Source organism: Poecilia reticulata, linkage group LG13 (genome assembly GCF_000633615.1).
Source record: "Poecilia reticulata strain Guanapo linkage group LG13, Guppy_female_1.0+MT, whole genome shotgun sequence".
Lineage (NCBI taxonomy): Eukaryota > Metazoa > Chordata > Actinopteri > Cyprinodontiformes > Poeciliidae > Poecilia > Poecilia reticulata.
In genome coordinates this window covers 8,168,548-8,184,230 of record NC_024343.1, presented here as the reverse complement: position 1 = coordinate 8,184,230, position 15,683 = coordinate 8,168,548, and the positions used below count along the sequence as shown (strand labels likewise).

The window sequence follows — 15,683 nt, the reverse complement described above, 5'->3', positions numbered from 1 at the left end:
ATATTCACTGTTACAATATGAAGAGTTGCATGTACAAAATGTCAATATCTGTATATTTTACCCACCTGGTGTGAAACCTGTGCATGTTTGGATGAAAACAGCTGATTTCCTGGCAGAAATTGAAGAAAGACAAAGCTCTTCCTCAACAACTCTGTCTCTCTGTTTTTAGTTTTTATAGTAACCAGGTTTGTGGAGCTCGCTTCACACAGACATGTGGGAAATGGACCTATGTTCTTTCCAACTACTGCTGAGCTTCACTGTCTTTTCCATCACTGTCATCACAGTCTTGCTAGATACGATGCTCTCACAGCTACCTGTAACATTCATGCATCACTAATTCTCTTGTTTTAATGTAAAATGCTGTGTACCTACTGCCATCTAGTGGTAAGAAAATTACACGATTACGCCGCTAGTCACAACTAACCATGGTTTTGTTCACACCGAGCTTAATGCAGCGGCTCCATTTCCCTCCTGTAGTGCCAGATCGACAGCCCTCAAGATATGAGTCTGAAAACATTTCTCCGTCGTGCCTGCTGCTAGCATGAGGTTGTTGTAAATGAAAATTAACGCGTTCTTCTTTGATTTACAATTTTGACTTCTAATGATTCACTTCCTGCTAGAGAGCCCCCTGGTGGCTGACGAAAAATACACAGAAAAGCCGTACCGGGCTACAATCTGTATGGTTCAAAGTTTAGGAAAAAAGTAGCACCTTATAGTCTGGAAAATACGGTACCATAGGTGAAATTAAATAATTTCCATGGCACACCTGACGATCACTGCGGAACAGTGGTTGAAAAACACTGCTCTAGCCGTTAGCACTTTGGGCAATATTATTAGTGTCCTCTGTGAGCATCTGCTGCCTTGAGATTCTGTTCTAGGTAAAAATATATAACATTAGCTTGTAAAATACATACAGAATTACATACAGCATGTGTCAAAATCTAACTTTCGGCCAACTGGCAAAAAATCTGCACTCATCAACGATGGATGCAGAAAAGCAAGGGTATATTAGCAACTAGTTACCGGTAGAGTCAATCGCCTCAAGTCATATGACATCGTCTACACTTGACACCAGCAAGAAAAAGAAAAAACAAAAAATACACACATAAGAACATACAGATTCTTGTATCTGTATGTTCAGTAACCATATGAATGGAAAATGAAGAAAGTTTTGAGTTCTGTTGCATGTTGGTGCACTGGGTTTTTTGTAATTAAATATAGCCGTCACTTTAAGAGATTCTGTTTCTTGTTGCTATTAACCCTATAAAGCATAACATAGTCCAAAACAATAATATCTCAATTTTCTGTGAAGTTGATGTTTAAAGTAAAACCACATTTGAGTCATACAAACAGGCAGTTTTGTGTTGAACTACCTGCAGAAACACCACTGTTCTGTGGACTAAGACAGAAGGAAAAGTGTTTACAGTTTTGAAGAACATCAGCACCTGAGCATATTTGGGCTTACATGACATTTAAAGAGTTAAATGCATCAAGGTCAAGGTTTACCACATATGAGCAAAAATAAACTATATGCATGATTTCAGGTTCAATAAACAGATTTGCAACATAGATACATTAGAATTAGTTAAGGAATCAGTAAGTATGAAGATAATAGCTTCATACTATTATTAAATTCCTGTCACCTATCTGGTGACAGGAATTTGCTGGTTTTCACCTTGACCAATGACAGAAACCGTTGGAACCTCAAAACTATAAACGTCTTAAACACAAACAGTTTGAAGTATAAATAGTCTTCATTGTGGAAGTTGTTACTGATTGAAGACGCCTCAGAGTTCGCCATTTTCTGTATGGATGTCGCAACAAACAAATCAATCGCATGATAAATTAAAATGAGCTTGATAATAAATAAAGGGCAATAATAAAATGAGGGCAATAATATTACTTGTTTGTTTTCGTCCTATATCTCTCTCTTTTTACCAAAGAGACTGGATGACAAAAAGCTTCACTCTGGTGCCTTGCGTTACTTCCTCCCCTCTCAATTCCTTGGTAATGGCTCAACACACAAGGAGCTAAAAGCGTCAGTTTTTCTCCACTCGGGCTGTTGGGTTCCAACAAATAGGACACGATAGCAACATCAGTGACAAAAGTTTAACAGTTTTAAACTTTCTTGKGTCACATCGCTAGCCCACATGTGCACATCTGCATGTACGAGCTAGAAATTTCACATGCACAAATTACGACGTTCGCTCTTCTGGATGAGGACAAGCAACTATCACACCTCACTGTGCAAGCTATATAGAAATTAATGGAGAGGGAGCAGCGCTGTCTCCCGTCACTGTGTGACCATTACCTCAGTTACTTACCAGGCTCCTGATCTCCTACCACAGAGTGCAGCATAAAGCAAGCCAGGGATATGCTGGTTTAAAAGCTGAAAGTGACAGCTGCAGTCAGGAAGCGTTTATTTTTTAACTGAATGACCGTGGTGTACCACTGAACCTGTGGAGCTGCTAGGTTGTAAAACATTAGCCACTAAACAATACAGCCAACAAATCTGCGCCTAAAATGCACCGATGGTTGGGGACTGTCCTATTGACAGTCCACAATCACTGAGGTTAGGTGGCGTTTCTGATATGGACAACCGCCCAGGGTGGCATGTTGTTGTGGGTGGCTCACCTCCCCCGCCTCCCCTGCCATCAAGCGAGGATCTGAATGTGAACAGTGCCTAATGCAAACTCTCCCCATCCCAATGTTTTATTATAAAATGTCTTCCAGTTCCAGTGCTAAATGTTCTGTCGAAATTAGTTAATTGATCTCTGAAAGGGTGTTATCTGTATTGTTATGCAATTTTTTAATGCCATTAGTTAACAATGGTCTCAAAATGACAATATTATTGTTTATCGCAAACATTTCTGAGACACTCAATTGCCCAGCAAAATTTATCGCGACAAGCCTGCAGTTGTCCTTTGCTGCATGTCTTCTCCCTCTCTCACAACCCTCTTTTCTGTCAATCTACTGTAAAATAGAGATTTCATAGAGAAAATTCATAAATTCATAAAGGATTTTAGAGCCTAAAAATCCTTTATGAAATAAATGAATGATACTGCATCAAGGTGTTCAATACTGCCTTTTCTAATGTCTGCTTGAATGCAATTCTTATTTGCAGGAAATTCTATATGCCAATAATATTTAAACTGTTGGATAGAACTTCGTAGCCTTACTGCAATTAGCATTCTTGAACCTATTGGCTTTATATTACTGAAAGCAAAGGGGTCTAAGTTCTTTTTAATTTTTTATGTAGACTAAATGGAGTACATGCTGGAACACTTACAGCTGTCAGTGGAGATGTGAGGTACCAGAACAAAATCGTCAGTGTCGCAGGAAGAGTTTTTGCTGCTGGTGCTTCCTACAGACTCCTTGGACAGCTGCAGGAAGTTGGGGGGACCAAGTGGAGGTGATGACAAACCATCCTCAACCAAAGTCTGCATATCTGGAAGAGACTGTGGAGGAGCCATAAAGAGAAGGAAGAGAGGGTCAAACTGTTTTGTGCCTTCAAAAGTGCTGTTACAGCTTCCAGGCTGACTTGTTGCTTCAGTTAAATGAAGAAAACCACACAGGTCTGCAGAACATACACAGAGACGCATTGCTCTGCATTCACCATAATGTAGTGATATAAGATGAGCCATTGTGCAAAAAAAGTCCCCCCGACAGCATAGCCCTTAGGATCACTGGGAAACTCAAACCACTCAATAAGGTGGCAACCCATGGAGGCTAGTCAGTTAACCACTTAACAATAATCCCTTCTGAACAAGGATTTATTAAGTACCATCAAACTCACAGGTGGAGAGCTGTAGCGGATAGAGGGGGAGGAGCCACAGGGTCCTTCTGTCACTGCGTTGTTGACGCTGGGGACGGGTACTGGACACGCTGAGGGAAACATAGTGACTATTATTAGCATTTACTGTGCATTGAACTGCAGTAGGGTTGAGAAATTTCCCAAGTTTGTAATCTTTGTACTTACATTTTTTGATGGTGGATGAAGGTTCCAAGAAAGGATGGTTGAAAAATGTGTCTGCAGAGAAGTTAATTACAGATATAGGACAGAGTATGAGACTTCAACAAGCCTGAAGGCAAAGCTCAAGATATGCAAAATTGCTGTCATTAACCACTTATTACTTAGAGAAGCGTTCAGCAAGCCTTTTCAATCCAGTCATTTTTCATTCTTGCTGTTATTAGATGAAATACGCATAATCCGTTTAAAAAAATTAAAATTWAATTTTTCATATTTTAGAGCAACAACTTTTTAAGAGGAATAAAGCATGTTATTTTCTTAGAATGAGACCAATTCCCATATGAATGGAAAATGAAAGTTTTGAGTTCCGTTGCATGCTGGTGCACTGGGTTTTTTGTAATTAAATATAGCCGTCACTTTAAGAGATTCTGTTTCTTGTTGCTATTAGAGCTTCACATCCTCCACAAGCAAAAACTTAAAAACCTCTTTGCACTATTAGTGCTGTTTTGTTGTAGAAATTCTACATAGGTGTGTAAAAATGTACAGAGATAAGTGCTACAATCACCTTATTACATCTGTAATGCTTTATGGAGGAATTTTCCTGAATTCCTCCAGAATTYAGGAAAAGTTGCTGAGCACCACCATCCAAGAATACAAGAATCCTCAATACCATCCCTGAGTTGATCTGCCTCACCAGCTGCACCCTGTTCCTATCAGCAGGGATGGGAATCGAGAACCAGTTCTTCTAGTTCAATTACTTAGAATGGTCATAAGGTTCCAATAATATGCGAAGCATTTGCATGCCTGTATCATTTTTGTTCAGTTTTGAAGAGCCATTGYGGTGAGGGTGAGGAGTCACATGAGGCTCTGGAAGAGGAGGTTGAAGCCTCCTGATGTAGAGAAAAGACTCACCAAAGTCCATCCTGTCTTTCTGATTCCTCTGCAGCAACCCAAGCAAAAGGTCACCAAGTTGAGGAGATGTCTCCCTGGGGATTCTGCAGAATGTCAACATTAATATCAGAGAATGGYTGGAAAGCAGAAAGCCAGCCGTTTCCAAGTAGGGTGTGGTGGCTTCTACCAGTCAAGCATCAATGTGATTGGTCACAATTTAAGTATTTTTCTATACAGTACTCATCTTTTTCTATGCTCTACCTTAAGGACATGTGGGTTTAAAACACAATTTTCCAATAAATAACATCTTGCATTAGGAGCTCAATTACTTATTTTGGAAGAGTACAACTGACTCAACCCAGGATCAGAACTATAGTAAATAAAAATAATGTGTACTACCAAGTATTCAGATAAACTGTGGCTGGGATTTTAGCATTTTATAATAATATACACATCAGGAATTTGTGAAAATATGTACAGATGTACAATGTACAATTAATGGTTTATATATATATGGGTAGGAAATTGTCTGTTTACATGAATGAAGTAGATTCAAGAAGTGATGAAATGATAGTGTGTTGGTTCAAAATGAGATTAGGAATTGACCTCAAACCCACAAGCCATGCAGATCTAAGAAGCAACCATCAGTACAAAGATTGTGACTTACATAGGTTGTAGACTCTTATTCTTCTCATAAAACATCCTCAAATCCTGTGGACTATTAGCCTGAGAAAGGTGACAAAACAATTTGTGATGTTAGAACGCATGACTTGACTCACTTATCTGATTGCTATGGTTCTTGCGCATCGTATTAACCTGGAATGGTGGCTTGCCAGCCAGACACTGATAGATGACCGTTCCGATGCTCCACAGGTCAGCCTTGGCATCATAGTTCTGGGACATGATGACCTCTGGGGCCTGATAGAACACATCACAACAAGGAGAGCAAGAAGACTTACAAAGCAAGCTTCTGGCAAAGGTAAGAACTCCAAATGTTGACCCTGTATATAGCTCCCAAACAATGTGAACCACATCAGTTTTTAGCTCCAAATGCAGAATTTAGGAAAAGTTTCTGAGCACCACCACCCAAGAATACAAGAATCCTCAATACTATCCCTGAGTTGATCTGCCTCACCAGCTGCACCCTGTTCCCATCAGCAGGGATGGAAATCGAGAACCAGTTCTTCTAGTTCAATTACTTAGGATGGTCATAACGGTTCCAATAACATACGACGCATTTGCATGATGACATATTTACATATTTACAGTATTCAAAGTATGTTTATATTTCACAAAAAATAATACTAAGGTCAGTTGCAACATGTTCAGAACTTTAATCACAATAAATGGAAGACATCCAACATCTTCAAACAGTTGACCACACAGCATCCAACTGATTTGTATGACTGTAGAGTTTGATACGTTGCTTAGCAACGGTGGTGACTCTCGAGGAGAGCTTMCACCACTGCATCTGGTATGAATKCCCCAAGTAACGTTAAACTCTGCGTCCTGGTTATTGTTGGTTAAACAAATCAACAGATATGAACTGAAATGGTGCACTTGGACTAGACCTTTCTTCAGACAGGTCCCCCATTATTTGCTGACAAGTTTTCACTCTCACACTATACACTATACACTCATCGACAACTTTTCTGGCAATGACTCGTCCTCTGATGACCCATGCTTTCTTCTGCATACGCAGCAAAGTTCCTGCCACTCTATCATGTCCTTCACTGTGTGCTACAGAGGAACGGCTCTGTGGTCCTCCAGAAAAGTCTGAACTCTGCCGCCACACATCAAGAGCCCGCTTGTTCCATCTTTGTTGACAACCAGTCTATCAGTYGTTGTAGTTGGAAATTGTACACCTTCTTGTGCTGCCAGGCATAAGTCTCTAAACACATCTTCTCTTTCGCCAACTGTWATGACACCAGATGAAGGGACCACCTCCCACTTTTCTTTATCTGTGATCTTGACATGCAGGAACTTTTTTGCTGCTCTCCAAATCCATGCAACTACTCCTATCAGTTTTCACAAACTGCTGAAGCGCCTCACGTCCACTAGTTGCTGGACTACTGCAGCTGCAGGCGGCCTCCTAGAGACAAGACAGTTTGGCTGTCAACGAGGTGGAACCACTTCTCAACTTTGATTGGGCAATGTTTCTGGAAATAGGTCTTTAGCCGGGCTGGAAAGACTGCTCCGCATATCTCCGCTTTCACGGGGTCACCATTGCGGTTGAGAGGAGTCAGCTTGGCCTTAGACTCAACCAACCTCACACTTACAYCATCAGTGCATTCCCAACGTAGGTACAACACAGCACCATATGCATGCTCACTGCCATCAGAAAATGTGATGCCAATTGGACCTGCACATGGGACTGGTGGTGTCAGGGATCTGATGAATCTGAGTTGGCTCAGGTCAGCATATTCTTCTAGCAGCTTTATGGCATCCTCTCGGAGTTCTTTGGACAGAGCAGCATCCCAGGTGTCTTTTGTGCAATACATTAGCTTTACTTATTGAAAAGCCCTTCGAACCAGAATAGCTCCTTTCTGCTTTGCAGGAGCCACAAGACCAAGTGGATCATAGAGAGCAGAGACTTAACAGTTCTCTTCTGGTAAGAGGATTTGGGGTTTGTCCTTTTACTTCTTCTCTTAGAAGGTCCTGACCAAGGCGCATTTTCTTCTTCCTCTTGGAAAAGTTCACTGCAACCATGACATGCAGCTTGTCATCTTCAATGGTGTAACCCAGACCGAGAGCTTTGTTATCTTTTTCAGTGAGCTGGTTAGGCAAGATCATGGTCTTTAATTCCATGTTAACTTCTCTTGACTCCTCCCTCCCACCTTTACTAGAGTAGACCCAGGGCTTCATGAAAAATCCTCCAGCTTTAAGGATCGGCTCAATGTTGGATGTGAGGAGTTTCAGGTGGTCAAAGTTGTTGTTAGATGTCAAGATGTCATCGACGTAGACGTCTTCTTCCAGCACACTTTTCTCCTCTTTGAATTTTGTGAATGGGGGTAGGCTGGCAGTCTCCCGCATGGCAACTTGGGCTATACAGCCAGCAGGTTTATCTCCGATATTGACCCTTGTTATGGCAAAATCTTCTATTTCAGCAKCCTCACCGTCACGCCACAGAAACCTGTGCAGATGAACCTCTTTCTCTTCTAACCACACAGAGTTGTACATTTTTTGGATGTCACCAAGGGCAGCAAAGACACCAGCTCGGAACCTCAGGAGGACAGCTCTGATCGGATTTAAGACATCAGGACCTTTAATCAACATRTCATTCAAACTCAGACCTCTGTACTTCTGGCTGCTGTTCCACACTAGCCTCACTGGAGTAGATATAGAATGTGGATTTAGTGCAATCAGATGACTTATATACCACACTGGCMCAGTCCAGCTTTGTAGTACTTCTTTGGACAGTTTCACTGCAGCTTTGCGATCAACCATTTCATGGATTTGTGAAGAATAGGCCAATCTCCACTCTGGGTCCTTTGCCAACTGTTTTTCCGTCCTGAGGAATGTAGCTTCTAATGCTTTCCTATTGTTGGGGCGAGAAGCCAAATCTTCAGTCCATGGATATTTGGCATGCCAGTGTGGTTCAGGAGTGTGGTGGTCAACATTTACATATGTCAAGCCATTTCTCACCGTCTCCATCTCTTTCTCTTCAGCCAAAGACATTTCCTTCCCTCCGGGTTGGCAATTCCCGCAGCGACATCCTCCACATTTTGATACGCAGGCTGCTCTGATGCTTTCCCATTCCCACCACTTCAGAAAGTCTTTGCTGGTAGTGGCTTCATTGGATTGGATGAAAGGATGCTTGGGAGACTGACAGGAAACTGAAGATTTGCACGTGAGTTCAAGGTACTTAACTACTGCAGTCCTCATTGATCTTGCAAAGTGTGTCTCTGATGTATGGGCCATTAAGGAAACTTCTTCAAAAAGATATGGATGTGTGCCTCTAATCGTTTTGCCAAGTGGTCCATCCCATAACACTAGGTCCCCGAGAGAGTGAACTTTCTGAGGTACAAGTTGACCTTTTTTGTGGCTAATCAGGAGCTGTATCTCTTTAGGTCTTGTAAGGTCTTTCAAGGAGACATCTGGGAAAATCCTCTGAAGCTTTGTGGCAGGGACATGTCTATGAACTTCTGCGATCCTGTCAAGCCCATAGCAGATCAGTTGATGCAATTTGAGGGTCCCTCTTGGAGTATTGACATGTATCTTAAGGAGATAGCAATTCGTTTCACAGACACTTGCATCCCTCCAACACCATGGACCACWAGCGTTACATCTTCACTTCTAAGATTCAACTTACTTGCAGCTTTATGTGTAATGTAGTTTGCGTCTGATGCCAGGTCAATGAGGGTTCCAATTCTTTGTCCATCATTGGCTATGACGTTAAGAATCAACAGGATAACTGGATACTCATTTAAGCCATTCTCCTCTAGAAGGCCTGTGTTAGTAACAGTGGAGTTGTATGCTCTTGACACAACATTGCAAAAGGGATTTTTACATTGCTGAGCCAGCTCACGTGGGAGTTTGGAAAGAAACTATTCTTGGGCTTCAGTATGTCTTTTCCTCTCCRCTTTCTCTGAACCAGATTTCGGTGTTCTTTGGTACTGCGGTCTAGCGAGTAAGCAGAGAAGAAAGTGGTGTTGGTCTTTACACTSTGGGTTCTTGCACAGGTAATCAGTTTTCTTACAATAATCACCATTATGGATTTCAAGGCATCTTTTGCAGGCACCGAGTTGCTGTACTATATTCCTCTTCTCTGATGGCTTTAGATTGATCCTAAACCTTCTGCAGAAATACAGTTTGTTCCTGTGCTTTGGATCACCACAAACAATGCAGCCTGATATGTCGCTGCTGTGCTTGGTTGTCTTTGTTCTGGCACATTTTAAGAACTTAGATTTCTCTCTGATGGGTTCAATGAGAGCTTTCAGTTGATCTAGTTGTTCATATATGGATTCTTGTGATCTCAGGAACACCATAAGCTTGTCAAAGTAATTCTGGTGTCTAGTGGTGTCTTTCTCAGTTGCATTATGGGTGAGCCAGTCTTTCTTTAAAGTTTCTGGAAGCTTACTCTCTATGGATTTAGTCACCAGTGGATTCTTTATGGCATCTACATTTTCTAGCTCATTTAAGTCACTAAGAGCCTTCTCCAAAGCTTTGCTGAGTTCTAGTATTCGTCTAGGTTGACCATTTCTCACTGGTGGAATTGCTTGTAATTCTTCAATAATCTCAAGAGCAATGGTAGCTTTGTTCCGAAAACGATTGTCCAGGACTCTGAAGATCTCATCTGATGAATTGTATGTTGACAGGCGTAAATCCTTAGCCACTTTCTCATCGAGGCTATCAAGCAATTGAAACTCCTTTACTTCTTTCGAACCAGATGGTTCACCTTGCTTCTGGAGAGCCTCCCATTCTTTTCTCCATCTGTAATAGTCTTGTTTACTTCCACCAAACTTTGGTAAAGCCGTGGCTTTCAGTTTTATTGCAGCTACTGGAGGTAGATTGTGGACCAAGGCTTTTCCTCCGTTGTGTCCTTCTTACTTGCTGCTTCAATAAAGACAGCCTTCTGGGATATCAGCCTAGGGAGGCACACCTCTAGCTCCCTTACACGGTAGTTAAAATCCTTTTCCTCGACAGGTGGGGCCCAACGGTTCCAATTTTGGTGTGCTTCCTTTGCCTTCTGGGTCAATTTCTCCAAATGGGTGAGCATAAACTCGTATGCTTCCAGAGTTGTGTCTGGCCCGATGGAGGAAACGTTCTTGCAGTTATACTCTGCAACTTGTAGAGCCAGGGACAGTTCCTTCTCTCCAAATGTGGCCCACATTGTCTCTCGGATAAGGAGTTTAGCTTCTTTAAGCTTTTGTTCACATTCTTTCTCCGTCTTCTCTATGTCGGCTTTCTGAAGATTACTCAGCTCCTCTGCTGCAATTGCTTTGCAATCAGTCATATAAGCAGCCTCCACATCCTCATTTGCCTCCATAACTTTGGAGCTCTCTAGTGTAAGTTTCTTGTAGTTCTCCTCCAGCTCCTCCTTAGACATCTCCATGTATGTCCTCATAATGTTATTTGCAAATCGGGAGAAAAGTCTTTTAACTGTTGTCCTCCATGCTTTGAGGTCATCAAGGGACTTTAAGCCATTTTCCTCCTTTGGAAGACAGATAACAGATCTCGGTCTCTGGTTGGAGCGGTTTTTCACTGTCAAGTGTCCTATGATTTCATGGCTTCCTACACTTGAAAAGGAGGACTTGAAGACTTCAGGAATTCACTCAATCTTTTATTTTCACCAATCAGTGAGAACCAATGAACAGGTGAAAAGACAGCCTACAACACACACACAAAATATTTTAACATATATTTTAGACATTTGGTTCAAAGTTAATTTATCTAAATGACCAATCCCATTTTTAACCTTAAACATACATTTCTTTCACAATTTTAACCATAAATTCAAGTATTAAATTCCATATTTGGTTGAATCAAACAAATCCAAACATTTCAGAATTACATTTTTTTTTTCTTTTTCTTCGGACATAGGTTTTTACATTAAATATCTTAACATGCATTTAATTTTTCTTTTCTCAAATGTGAAACTACAGTCAAATTACTAGTGATGGGTCCAGCAACACCGACGCGCCGGCGCATGCATCAAGCCCATAGACCAACACCTATGTCGGTGYGCGTACTGGTTTCAGCAAGTCCCGTGGCCAATACAGGAACTGTTTAGAAATGACACTGAATGCCAAACTATGTTTATAAGGAAGCGAAGCTGTCAAAAGCATTTGCCAAACAAATTCTTGATCTTTTACTTTGTCATTAATGGAGCAGCTTCAAAGGAAATGTTTCCGCAGTGTGGGACCATTTTGATCTTATATTGGAAAATAAATTTGTTTTCATTTTTGTCGTTGCATCCGGTTGTCAGTTTCTACTTAATCTATCTGAACCCAAATTCAGCTGAAACTGACTTTTAGTTTACTTTCATATTATGTTCTSCAGGTTAAGTGTCGCATATGTTTAACTAAACTGTCTTATTTAAATAAATCCACCTTTTCAATGCTGAGGCATTATGAGGCCAGGCATGAGAATGAAGTCTCAGATACACCTAGATAAACTCAGATACAGCCATTCTACAAATTACTCAGTTGCTTTTTATAAATTATCTCATATACAGTGAACCCTCGCTGTAACGCGGTTCACTTTTCACGGTATCGCTGCTTTGCAGATTTTTTTGTGCATTTTTTTCCCCCCACAGTATTCTTCGTCCTAATTGACCATATGATTGGTAAAAACAGTCTCCGCGCTACGTGAGTGCCAATAACGTTATGGTGTTTAATACAGATTGGCCACTCAGGAGATTGAAACTAAAACTTGCAATGTCTGCTGGGAAAAAAAAAAACTGTGGCCAGAGGCAGCGCAAAACCTGACCGGAGGATAGTTTGATGAGATCCGTCGCTCTGCCGTAGATACAGCTGTGAATCTCGCAAAGCAGCTTGCAGGAGACGCTTTAAGGACATGACTGCGGATCACATTAATAAGGCCCAATTGATGCAAACGCACATCCGCTGACCTGAAAACAGGTTTTGTTCTTTGGTTTCAATGTAGAGTATTTATTTATGCTGTATAATAACTGTAAAAAATAAAATAAAAAGGTAACTACTTCATGGATTTCGCATATCACGGGGTTATTTTCGGAACGCAACCCCTAAGAAAAACAAGGGTTCGCCTTAAATGTAGTGTTCACTTAATTTTTTTCTACAGCAGAAGTTTTGTCAAAAAAGCGTAACAGGCTTAATTTCAAAAGGTTGTAAAAACGTTTTTTTAATAAAAAATGTGTGGGGAAAAAACAGTCCATGCATCCTCATTCCAAACACATTTACTTAAATTTTCACTTTAGGGTACATGTTCACATTCTTTATTGACTATATCAAATATATTTTAAATGTAACTGAAGATATGAAATAATACAACATATAATATTCAATAAAATACAAAGACTTAAATCTTATTGTATAGACTTGATCAAATCACTACGTTGCCTGTAGGAATTTTTAATGTCCAGCAGGTGTTAGCATTGAGTGACACAGTGTCGACACAGTATCAATACAGTGTTGCTATGAGTTGAAACGTCTCATGACGCCCCATTTACCCATCACTACAAATTACATTCAATTGAGCCCAGTTAAYGGCTTACCGGTAGTCCTTATAAGTCCTTTCCCATGAAATGCTGCTTTGGAGGCTGTGTTTGAATTCCTCAGCTCTGTTGCAAAACCAGCAAAGTGGTTGGTGGATTCTTTATATTACCTGAGTTGAGGGTGCTGCTGATTGGGCCAGATTTCTTTCACCTGCTGAGAAAGAAATCTCAGCAGGTGTTGCAGAGTGGCACACTGATGTGTGTGTGTGTGCATGTGCGTGTGTGTGTGAGCACACACAAATGTCTATTCATGCACCCACATCTGAACTAATGAGCAGATCTGCGCAACACCTATTGACAGTCCACAATCACTGAGGTGAGGTGGTGTTTCTGATATAGGCAACYGCCCAGGGTGGCATGTTGTTGTGGGTGGCTCAACTCCCCCTCATCCCCTGCCATCAAGCGAGGATCTGAATGTGAACAGTGCCTAATGCAAACTCTCCCAAACGCCCATCCCAATGTTTTATTTTAAAATGTCTTCCAGTTCCAGTGCTAAATGTTCTTTCGAAATTAGTTAATTGATCTCTGAGAGGGTGTTATCTGCATTGTTATGCACTTTTTTATGTAATTTTTTTAATGCAATTTTTTAGAGTAAAATTACAGAGGCGAATAAAAACAATATATAACATCTGAGAGGCTGATTTCCACAGCTGGATACACCTCACGTCTTGAAAAAGTCTTCCTGAAAAGGCAAATATGCAGATTTGTCTGCACAAAAACTGTTCATGTGCAGAAAGCTGCATTTCATTATGAAATGTTCGTTTGAAAAAATTATTCTTATATTTTAAACCAGCTTTAATTTTATTTGAACAGAATAAAACATTGTGTATGTGTTGAATTATAATTCATTTCCTCACTCTAAGAATCGGTAAGTGAAATTAATAATGGAATTGGTACTGAAATTCTAATAAATTTCCATCCCCACTCATATACGAGTAGGCATAAAAAAATATATAGATGTGCAGATTTTACTTTTAGAACAAAGTGTGTGAAAAAAAAATTAATAAATGAAACATAGTTCCGTATATAAAACAAACAAGCATCTCAAATCAACTGACCATGTACATTGGTGAGCCACAGAGTGTGGCTGCCATCATGTTGCTCTGGAGGTATCGTGCAAAACCAAAGTCGGCTGCAGGACAGAAAACCAGAACAGAAGTGATTACCAATGTCATCACAAACAACAGCAACTTTTATTATAAAAATCTGGAATGTTTCAGGAAACTTCAAAACAGAGTTAAAAAAAAAAACTCCATGCAGAGCTCAGAAAGTGGAAGATGACTCCACCAGAAACATTTTAATGTGTTCATTCCAATCAGTCTTAGAGTAAATTTTAGTTCACAGCCTTTGTAATTTCAAGTATGAATAAAAAAGATACTTTGTTTTCTTCTTCTGTTACCAATTTTGATGCGGATGCCACTAATGTTGGACTTCTTGCGGCCCAGGTATGACAGCAGGATGTTCTGGGGTTTCAGGTCACGGTGGATGACTCCTTTGCTGTGAAGGATGCGCATGGCAGCAGCAATCTGCTGGAGGAAAACCCTCAGTGTGTCCTCTCTCAGAGTCCCTTTAGCTTCACAAAGAAAACAGAAAAATTAATTGTTACTCAAAAGTAGGTCCAAAATGTAACTGTTAGTTGTAGCGAATGCATCAACAAATAAAATGCTTAAAATCAGAGTACTAATTTGATTTAATGTTAGGATGTCGAATCAAGCATTCATTGTTAGTAAAGCACAAAACTGATTTCTGCAGTGGTTGAGAATTTTCATGCATTTTTATTGTAATGCTTAGAAATGAGTGGAAAGGATTACCAAAGAGTATATACAAATAACCTTACACCAGGGTTCACCAACCTTTTTGAGACTGGGAGCTACTTCATGAGCACAGAGTAACACAAAGGGCTACTTGTTTGATACAGACATACATTTTGTTGGCTCACTCTTTATAACAAAATACGATTATATGATTACATGTGGTCTGATCATATTAATGTTAGGGGCTATTCACAATAGTTATTGGCAATGATAACCAAATATGGTTAATTACCATTATGTGACCAGAAGTTCTTAGTTCAAAGTTTTAAGTTTGATTCCCTTTTGGAGCTTTTCTGTGTGATTCTAAATTGCCCACAAGTGACTGACAGTATGGATTGTTGTAGCAGCACCTGCAGCTGGACAGCTATACACGGTGCGAGTACCTTGAGATTTTTCTTTAAATAAAAAAAAAAGTTATTGTATGCTCTATTATCTAACCCTCTTTAGCAGTAACAAAATTGTGGAGAAAAAAGTATATTTTGTGTCAAAACATCTTGTACATAAYGCACATCAGTGTGAGTCTGGAGGGGTGGGCAGGCAAAGGCTAAATCTTATTGGTCAGTTTACTTTTGTTAATTTGGCRACTTGGCGCTTTTTCTGTGAGCTAAAAATGAATGAGCTCCTCCCGTTGTTCTAAGATCCCGTCTGAGCTTTTTACCGTGCGCAGTTCTGACGTGGTTGCCGGTTTATTAGTCTTTTTGTGGTTTTGCAAACTGAAAAGCTGACAGGCAGTGGTGGGAAGTAACGAAGTACAAGTACTTCGTTACTTGTACTTCGTTACAAGTAACGAAGTACTTGTGTATACACACAC

The 15,683-nt window shown here is 40.4% G+C and overlaps 1 protein-coding gene and 1 long non-coding RNA gene across 5 annotated transcripts in view; one reads left to right on the top strand and one right to left on the bottom strand.

The window, feature by feature from the left end:
• Window positions 1-15,683, top strand: part of LOC103474344 (uncharacterized) — a 171,231-nt gene that overhangs the window by 99,936 nt on the left and 55,612 nt on the right. The gene's annotated exons all lie outside the window — the stretch shown is intronic.
• ulk2 (unc-51 like autophagy activating kinase 2) overlaps window positions 1-15,683 on the bottom strand; it is a 78,541-nt gene that overhangs the window by 19,417 nt on the left and 43,441 nt on the right. For both annotated transcript variants that reach the window (XM_008425214.2, XM_008425215.2), the window contains 8 exons: window positions 14,458-14,631; window positions 14,117-14,190; window positions 5,678-5,779; window positions 5,529-5,587; window positions 4,883-4,965; window positions 3,980-4,030; window positions 3,797-3,885; window positions 3,290-3,458 (listed from right to left, as the gene is read on the bottom strand). In XM_008425214.2, coding sequence (XP_008423436.1) covers window positions 3,290-3,458; window positions 3,797-3,885; window positions 3,980-4,030; window positions 4,883-4,965; window positions 5,529-5,587; window positions 5,678-5,779; window positions 14,117-14,190; window positions 14,458-14,631 — 801 coding nt within the window. The remainder of the gene's footprint in view (window positions 1-3,289; window positions 3,459-3,796; window positions 3,886-3,979; window positions 4,031-4,882; window positions 4,966-5,528; window positions 5,588-5,677; window positions 5,780-14,116; window positions 14,191-14,457; window positions 14,632-15,683) is intronic.